At 42.9% G+C, this 9808-nt stretch overlaps 1 protein-coding gene across 2 annotated transcripts in view; it reads left to right on the forward strand.

Moving 5' to 3' along the window:
* Positions 1–4383, forward strand: part of LOC128030254 (intermembrane lipid transfer protein VPS13B) — a 70629-nt gene extending 66246 nt beyond the window's left edge. Inside the window, exons 28-30 of one of the 2 annotated variants that reach the window (XM_052617720.1) lie at positions 63–120; positions 3716–4130; positions 4222–4383. In XM_052617720.1, coding sequence (XP_052473680.1) covers positions 63–120; positions 3716–4130; positions 4222–4343 — 595 coding nt within the window. In that variant the 3' untranslated portion in view covers positions 4344–4383. Of the gene's footprint in view, positions 1–62; positions 121–2588; positions 2713–3715; positions 4131–4221 lie in introns of both variants that reach the window. The other variant, XM_052617719.1, reaches the window with a different exon arrangement.
* The last annotated feature ends 5425 nt before the right edge of the window (positions 4384–9808 follow it).

Consider the following 9808-nt stretch of genomic DNA (forward strand, 5'->3'; position numbering starts at 1 on the left):
GAGAGAAGCGTGCAGGTCAGTGCGTGCGGCGCAGTGTTTTCACAGTGTTGTGTGTGTTGTAGGCCTGCTGAGCGCTGGCTCTATGACGGAGTGATTCTGCAGTGCAAAGAGACGCCTGCGGTGAGACCCTGCAGCTCCGGAGCGTTGATCTAGAAACACTCGCTCGCTCACGCTGCTGCTCTCTGTCCTGCTCCACAGGATCTCTTCCAAAGCTTACGTCCAAAAACACGCTGCCTCTCAGAGATCAATTCCCATCATGCACTTCTGGTTCTGTCAGCTGATAGGGCTGGGTACTGATACAGATTTTATGATTTGGCTCGATTCAATATCAGTTAATTTGGAAATATTTTCTATTTTTCCAATATCAATTTTTCTTAATGAAAACCAGTTTCCTGTAAACTGTACAGGGAAACCTGTCAGTACATCACTATAATATTAAATGGTTTTTGTTATAGGAGTCCAAACTGTTAAATTCAGTCACTATATAATGTAAGATTAAAGGGCTGGTTCAGTGTTTATGGAGTGCAGTGTAACATTGTAAATGATTCGGGTTTTTTTATTATATATTTAAAACCGCCCTGTCTCTTCTCTGAGAAACGCGCTGTTCATCTTTCTGCTGTTATGAAGCCTCTCCCTCAGAAATACATGTGGGCTCTGATTGATTAGCTAGTGTTGTGATTGGCTGTAGTGCGCGTCTAAACGTCCCGCCCCTCACCTTAGGCTTTATTATAATCAACGGCGTCGTTAACGTTGCTTATCAGTTTGAGCCTGATTGAGACGCAGAGGATATTGCAGAACCTGTGCAAGCACGGCTTTTACTGGTAGACCTATGTTTTTTGCTGTTGTCTCATACTTTTAGAAATGCTGTTATTTGTAAATGCTACTTCTATTAGCTTTTAATATACAGTTTTATTCTGATTAAAGCTTTAATACAGTACGGCAACTGCACAGCATCCATGTTTAACACTTCTCATAGCTATGTGAAAATGAGTGTATAATTGTAACCGGTTGCTGGAGCTGAGAGAGAGAGAGAGAGAGAGAGAGAGAGAGAGAGAGAGAGATGCAGAGCAGGGGACGCGAGGAACTGGTTTAAGAACCGCTGCTTTAGAACATTCAGTTTGAAACTTGTGAATCCATAAGAATCGTTAGAAGACAGAATTGCGATTCATTTAAGAATAAATTTGTATGTTCACCTCTATTTTTATCTTCTTCTTCTCTATCAGGGTTTGTGATGTCACAAACCCGGGAAGTAACTCTTTGTAGTCCCTACCAGCCGTTTTTGTAGGCATTAAACTGACTTTTTTTTTTTTAAACTGAATTTTACAAAGGTCATATCTCCGTTTGCATTGAACTTTCAGCTTCGTAACTTTGCAGATATCATTTATGTTCAGACAGCAACATTACACACTAATGTTAAAGTTAAATCACAATGAACCACCCCTTTAAATAAACAACGCATTTAAAGGTGACATGGAATGCATTTATACAATATTTTTAATTGTTCTCTAATGTCCCCAGAGTGTGTGTGTGAAGTTTAATGTTAGAATACTCCACAGATAATTTTTATAGCTTCTTGAAATTGCCGCTTTTAGGGTATGAGCCAAAATGCAAATAAGCTGGTGCTCCTGCCTGTCTTCCAGTTTTTCAGTTTTCCAGCAGAATTGGGCTACTTAAACACTGTTGCCATGGGTTGCTTTTCATGTCAGCAGGAGGGTTTTGTTGCAAAAACCTGGCAACCCTCCCTTCTCAGAAGAGTGTGGAGCTTCCAGAGCTCATGCTCGCAGCGTTACGCGTTACTAACCTCACACATTGCTTCCAAACGCAACTATCACATTCCTATTCATGATCATTCTGGTAGCACGTGAAGTCAGCATTAGTGAAAACAGACAATGGTAGCTTTTGCAACATTAGCCTTACAGAGAGCCAGAGAGCCTTTTTTTCCTTTTCCTTTTTTCCTTCGAAAATGAACCACAGTTTCCTCACCTATGTTCGTGGGTGCATCCCAACACTGACATGAACCTCCAGCAGCTACAGCAGAGAACAGTAATGATGGACCGCTGCTCCTCACTCAGTGTATGCTGATAGGGCAGAGAGCGTCACTTTCACCGACTCTGATGTCATAGTAGTGACAGTTTGAAACTTTTACAATTAAAGTCTGTTCAAACACCTTATAAAAGTGCTTTTTTGCATTCTATGGCACCTTTAATGGTGGCTGTAATAACTTGTTTTTGTTTACTCATGAACTGAACAGCACAGAATAAAAGATTGATCTTGTGGTTTAATAATCATTATTGGTTTTATAAAGTGAACATTATTATTTTAAACCCAGCCTTGCTCTGTTTTGGAGTAGAGCCGTGATGCGTGAGACAGTCGTTCGATTGTTCCTGGTGTTGGACAGAGAGTGTGTGTGTGTTTTGGGAAGTGTGTGTGTGTGTGTGTGTGTTCTCTCATGTTCAGTCCTGTGGTGATTTCTCTTCTCTCTGCTCCCAGAATCCTTTTCACCAGCTTCCAATCAAACAGCAAGCCAATCAGAGCTCTGAACTGACCTTTCACCTCTGTGTTTGTGTTGTCCTCTCGTGTGTGTGCAGTGCTGAAGAGAGCCCGTGTGGTGGGGTCGTCCTCTCTTGCACTGAAAAGCTGAACAGACGCACGGTTCTGCTGCGGCCGCTCAGCAAGCAGGAGCCTTACAGCCATTTCAGCTTCTTTCCACCTGTAAGAGCCGCTGCTTCTGTTCCACACAAACGCTGCTTCTGCAGATCTCCGACTCCGGCTGCCAGCAACACTGCGCTTCATCCACATTCATCAGTGCAGTTATTAGCCAATCAGCTCTAACGGTCCTGGACATCAAAGGATGCTGATCGAGTATTCGGAGTGAATCTCAGCACGTCCATCACAGCTGATGACCAAAATACAACAAAGAGTTTAAAACATATTTGTCTAAAAATGATTCTGTATGGGGTTCGGGTGCATAGGGTATGCAGCTGATAAATGCATCCTCAGAGGAATGAGACACAGCTCCTGACTCGTGAACACCGGTTTAGGAAACACTAATACACAGATGAATGTTGGCGCAGCGTGTGCGGTGTGTCAGCTGAAGCGTGTGTTGCTGGCAGCGGCTGTGACGTGTGTCTCTGATCACGAGCGTGTTTGATTACGTGCTGATGCGCTGCTTTCATGCTGCTTTGAGTCTGTAGTGAGTGTTAAAGGAATACTTCACCCAAACACTAATGTGATCTGATCACCCCAGCTCATCCCAGATGTAGGTGACTTAGTTTGTTCAGTAACTGAGATTTTTAACTCAAACTTTACACTGATGTGTAAAGACACAAAACGATCAATCTGTGCAAGAAACTGAACAGAATTTATATAATTTTTTACCATTCTCACAGTGTCCAAACTCTCCTGAGCGCATTGCGTGAAGGGAAAAAAATGCTATAAATACTGTTCAGTTTCTTGCACAGACTGATCATTTTGTGTCTTTACACATCAATGTATTGTCACGAGCCGCAGGGTTTAACTTGTTTTTGTTTTTTTGTGATTTCCATCCACTTACATTATAAGACTGACAGACTGCAACGGTTTGAGTTAAACATCTCAGTCTCGGATGCCCTGGGGGTGACCAGATAAATATAACATTTTAATCTTTGAGTGAACTATCCCTTTAATCGCTCGAGCCTTAACCACATCTGACCTCTGACCTCTGATGGCCTGACAGACGGCGGCGAAGGCTCTGGAGGTCTCGCACCAGCAGCACGGCTTCCTGTCGGTGACCTACACGCAGGCCGTGACGCGTAACGTGAGGCATAAGCTGACGGCGCGTCAGGAGCGTGTGCCGGCGTCTCAGAGGCTGTGTGAGGACGGGGTGGACGGGTCACCACAGCACCTGCACGAGATCCTGCTCACAGCACAACCCTTCGACCTGGTGCTGTCCTGCCCCCTGCTGGTGATGGTGGCGCGTGTGTTCCAGGTGTCCCCCCCGCAGCAGCTGCGTCCTCCGATCCGAGAGCGTGTGTCAGCCGGGCAGCCCATGAGAGGACACTCGCTGTCGTCCAGCAGCCTGCCGCTCGTCTACCTCAACACCAGCGTGATCCGGGTCTTCTGCCCCCTGGAGGACACGCAGAGCAGCACACGTGAGCACACGCCACCCTCACTGCAGCGCTACCACTGATGATGATGATGATGATGATGATGATGATGATGTGTGTGTGTGTGTGTGTTCAGATTCACAGCTCAAGCACAGGAAGGAAGACACGGTTGTGCTGAAGATTGGATCAGTGAGCATTGCTCCTCAGGCTGATAATCCACTGCCACGCTCCGTCCTGCGCAAAGACATCTACCAGTGAGTGTGTGTGTGTGTGTGTGTGTGTGTGAGAGAGAGAGAAATTGTGTGAGTGTGTGTGTGTGTGTGTGTGAGAGAGATTGTGTGAGTTTGCTTGTGTGTCTGTGTGTGTGTGTGTGTGTGAGAGAGAGATTGTGTGAGTGTGTGTGTGTGTGTGTGTGAGAGAGAGAGATTGTGTGAGTGTGTGTGTGAGAGGGAGAGTGTGTGTGTGTCTGTGTGTGTGCTTGTGTGTGTGTGTGTTCATGTCTGTATCTGTGTGTGTGTGTCTGTCTGTCTTTCTGTGTGTGTGTATGTGTGTCTGTCTTTCTGTGTGTGTGTGTGTGTGTCTTTCTGTGTGTGTGTATGTGTGTCTGTCTTTCTGTGTGTGTGTGTGTGTGTGTGTGTCTTTCTGTGTGTGTGTATGTGTGTCTGTCTTTCTGTGTGTGTGTAAATAGTTGTGGTCTCTCTGATGCTATTCTGAGACGCTCCCACTGTGAGAATCACAACCACAACACGTACGTTCACTCTCTTTTACAAACACACACACTCACACAAACACACACACACACACACACACACACACTCTGACACCTCGTGTGTCTTCCTACTGTTCCTATTATGATGCGTTTGATTCTAATTCTGTTTCATTTGGGGTGTGCACGGATAGTTGAACATTCGAATATTTGTTCTGCTCTAATTATTCGATAAATAAAAATGATATTCAAATTTCAAAAAAAAATGCAAGCAAAAAATAATTAATGAATGAATAAGGGGCCGTTCACATATCGCGCCTAAAAAACGCGCTTTCTCCCTTCTTTCCAAAGCACTTCTGAGGCGTCTGCCGTTGCTAAGCAACAATGACGTGCTCTCTCCATGAATGCGCGGAAATTATAAAAATAAATGGAAAGGATAAATGGATTTGCAGCACTAAAAATCGCTTGCAGTAGCTCTGCTACTAAATTTATTTCAAAATGGCAATCCATATACAGCTATGATCAGCTGTTCCTTCATCTTGGCTGAGCTTTCAACATTGTTACGGGAAAGGGTGAAGCTGAATTTTTAGTTCTTGTCACATGACCCGCGGTGCGCTTGCGGCATTCTGATAAGTTGAGATGTTTTTTACTTGATGCGGTGCGGATGCGTGATGGGTTGTAGCGTGGTAGAAGGTTAGTTAGGTACGCTGGAGCTAAACCATTTAGGGCCTTATAGGTAAGTAATGATAATTTGTAACTGATACGGAACTTAATAGGTAGCCAGTGCAGAGACTGTAAAATTGGGGTAATATGATCATATTTTCTTGACCTCGTAAGGACTCTAGCTGCTGCATTTTGGACGACCTGTAGCTTGTTTATTGAAGAAGCAGGACAACCACCTAGAAGTGCATTACAATAGTCCAGTCTAGAGGTCATGAATGCATGAACTAGCTTTTCTGCATCAGAAACAGATAACATGTTTCGTAGCTTGGCAATGTTTCTAAGATGGAAGAATGCAGTTTTTGTAACATGGGAAATATGATTTTCAAAAGACAAGTTGCTGTCTAATATAACACCCAGATTTTTGACTGTAGAGCAGGGATAGACAACTCCGGTCCTGGAGGGCCACTATCCTGCAGAGTTTAGCTCCAACCCTAATTAAACACACCTGAACAAGGCAGTGTTTTCGGGATGACTAGATAGACACAGGCAGGTGAGTTTTTATGAGGGCTGAAGCTAAACTCTGCAGGATATCCCTGCTGTAGAGGAAGTAACAGTGCATCCGTCTAGTTGCAAATTGTAATCTACAAGATTCTGTGTAGTGTTTTTTGGTCCAATAATTAATTCATCTGTCTTATCTGAATTTAATTGGAGAGAATTATTGGTCATCCAATCTTTTACATTTTTAACACACTCTGTTAGCTTAGATAATTGGGAAGTTTCATCTGGTCTCGTTGAGATATATAGCTGAGTATCATCAGCATAACAGTAGAAGCTAATTCCGTATTTTCTAATAATATTACCAAGGGGCAACATGTATATTGAAAATAGAAGGGGACCTAGGACAGAGCCTTGTGGCACTCCATATTTTCCTGATGATAAGTAAGACGACTCCCCATTTAAGTAAACAAAATGGTAGCGATCGGACAGGTAGGATCTAAACCATCTTAGAGCCTGCCCTTGAATACCTGTATAGTTTTGTAATCGATCTATGAGTATGTCATGATCTATGGTGTCGAACGCAGCACTAAGATCAAGTAAGACTAGAAATGAGATGCAGCCTTGGTCTGACGCAAGGAGCAGGTCATTTGTAATTTTAACAAGTGCAGTTTCTGTGCTATGGTGGGGCCTAAAACCTGACTGAAATTCTTCATACAGATCATTTTTATGCAGGAAGGTGCTCAATTGAGCAGACACAACTTTTTCTAAAATTTTAGACATAAATGGAAGATTTGAAATAGGCCTATAATTTGGCAGTACACTAGGATCTAGTTTTGGTTTCTTAATAAGAGGCTTGATAACCGCCAGCTTGAATGGTTTTGGGACGTGTCCTAAAGTTAACGACGAGTTTATGATGAAAAAATTCATAAAGTCATTACTATTTAACGTTGGTGGAATATTTGAATCAGGTGGCGTCTGGTAATTTGTTAACTTAGCCACTGTGCTAAATAAAAACCTTGTTTTGGTTATTTTCTATGAGTTTGTGTATATGCTCTGCCCTAGCAGTTTTTAGAGCCTGTCTATAGCTGGACATACTGTTTTTCCATGCAATTCTAAAAACTTCTAAGTTAGTTTTTCTCCATTTGCGTTCAAGACTAAGAGTTTCTTTCTTGAGAGAGTGAGTATTACTGTTATACCATGGTACAGTACGTTTTTCTCTAACCTTTTTCAATTTGATGGAGGCAACAGCTTCTAATGTATTAGAGAAAATAGTGCCCATGTTGTCAGTCATGTTGTGTATTTTTGGGTACAAATAGCAGTTGAGATAGATCAGGCAGGTTATTTGCAAATCTTTCTTTGGTGGCTGGAACAATAGTTCTGCCCAGACGGTATCGCTGCGACATATAGTTAATATCAGTTATACGCAGCATGCACGATACAAGGAAATGGTCTGTAATATCATCACTTTGAGATACAGTATTTATATCAGTAAGAATTTAATTAAATCTAGTGTATGATTAAAACGATGAGTGGGCCCGGTGACATTTTGCTTGACTCCAACAGAGTTTATTAGGTCAGTAAACGCAAGTCCTAATGCATCATTTGCATTATCAACGTGAATATTAAAATCTCCCATGATTAGCGCCTTATCAACTGTAACTAGAAGGTCTGAGAGGAAATCTGCTAATTATTTTAGGAATTCTGTATACGGCCCTGCATTCTACAATAGCCTTATTACTGCAGGCTGCTTTACATTTTATCTTTAACTTTTTTTGTTAAAAACTTTTGCATTGTTAAAGGTTTTCAGCTACAAAACACGATGTGTAATGTTCAAGCTTATTGTGTGTAAGCTTGTTCAAAATGACGGAAACAATAAATGTTGCTGAAAAATAACGTCTGTCTCATTAACCTTAATTTAAATAAACGAATAAATGAATATTCAAATATTCGTTTTTTGTGAGCTCAAATATTCAAATGTGATATTTGCGGAAAACGCCCATCCCTAGTTTCATTCAGAGGAACAAATGAGTCAAAGTGCAAGAAAACTACGGGGAAAACTTCATTGACAGGGCTGATGATATTCATTCAGGAGGAAAGAGTATAGAGCAGCTGGGTGGATGCTGAATCGAGTGAGATGGATGCTGGTTAGCTCAGGTCACTCTCAGGAGTGTGTTGTGAGCTGCACGTGTGGAGTGTTAGGATCGAGTCTGTCTGTGACTAACTGCACATCTCAACAGATCACTGACACCAACCTGATTTCACACCGGAGGTCAAAGTTCAACCTCTGCCTCAGTGTTCAGTCAGATAATGACCCCCCGCCCCTCTGCTAGCACATGGCTGGTGTCGTCGTCTGTTTACAGGCTGTTTGTGACATATAAACTCAGCGGGAGATAAATGACCAGAGCAATTAAGATGTTGAAATGCGAGTTCAAACACGGTGAGTGAGAGCGGCTCACAGGAAGCCCATCCTGCTGTCGACACGCAGCGAGTTACTGCTCTCAGGAGGCAGAGGAGGCTCTGCGGCCACCGTGATGATGATGATGATGATGATGTGTGCGAGGATATTAAACTCTTATCAGGCTGATGCAGAACATGCGTGTGGCAGGTGTTTGGCCTGCAGGACGGGCTGTGTGTGAGAACACACTCTCAGATCACCATCGCCCTCGTCCTCACACACACCACGTCCTGCTGAACGCTCTCTCCGTCTCTCTCCGTCTCTCTCCGCTGATGCGCTCACCACTAATTACAGTCATTTCAGTTTAAATTAAATGCAATTGAATTTGATTGTGGCTGTAAATCTCGCTGTGCTGTTACCCAGAATTCTCAGAGCTCAGGGCTGTTTAGCGGCGAGCGGGAGATGATGTCACTGGACGTGTCATGAATCAGCTGGCGTGAGAATCTCCTCAGACACTCGCTGGATCTCATGCAAACACAATGAGAAATTATATTTAGATGAAGATAATGAGGACTGTTTTTATGTCTGTTAAAGTGACAGAAATCATCGTCCTGTCTTTATTTACTCTCCCAAACCTGTATGATTTTAAATCTCAGTGTTGTTTTGTGTCTATATTATAAAGGTCAGTAGACTCCAATGTTGTTTGGTTCGCACCTTTCTTCAAAGTATCTGAAGAAAGCAAGTCTCACAGGATGATCTCTTCTGTGTTCTTGTGTGTTATGTGATCATCACTGATGCAGCAGATGTGTGTGTGTGTGTGTGTGATCTCGTCCTGTGATGCTGTGAGCGTGATCGATCGCTGTCACCATGGAAACGGCGATCAGTGCAGATGTTTATGGTCGCTGGTGAGAAACATCAGATCTCCTCTGGCGCTCCGCACATCTGGAGGCCGTTAGACTGGCAGGCTGTGTTTAAAGCAGCAGCGCAGTGGGCCAGTGCAAATAAACACATCACAACACCACTGCTGATCACACACACACACACACACACACATCTGATTCCCCACATTCAGTGTGTCTGATGAGAGATACGACAGTAATGTGTGTGTGTGTGTGTGTGTGTGTCATCAGAGAAAGACATAAGCTACTATATTACACTGTGTGTGTGTGTGTGTGTGTGTGTGTGCTTCTGTTTGTGTGGGTTTGCATGTGCTTGTTTGTGTGCGCTTGTGTGTGTTTTATATGTGTGTGTGTGTGTGTGTGTGTGTGTGTGTGTGTCAAGTCACCTTTATTAATATAGCGCTTTAAACAAAATACATTGCGTCAAAGCACTGAACGACATTCATTAGGAAAACAGTGTCTCAATAATGCAGAATGATAGTTAAAGGCAGTTCATCATTGAATTCAGTGATGTCATCTCTGTTCAGTTAAATAGTGTCTGTGCATTTATTTGCAATCAAGT

Source organism: Carassius gibelio, chromosome A16 (assembly GCF_023724105.1).
Source record: "Carassius gibelio isolate Cgi1373 ecotype wild population from Czech Republic chromosome A16, carGib1.2-hapl.c, whole genome shotgun sequence".
In the NCBI taxonomy this organism is placed as follows: domain Eukaryota; kingdom Metazoa; phylum Chordata; class Actinopteri; order Cypriniformes; family Cyprinidae; genus Carassius; species Carassius gibelio.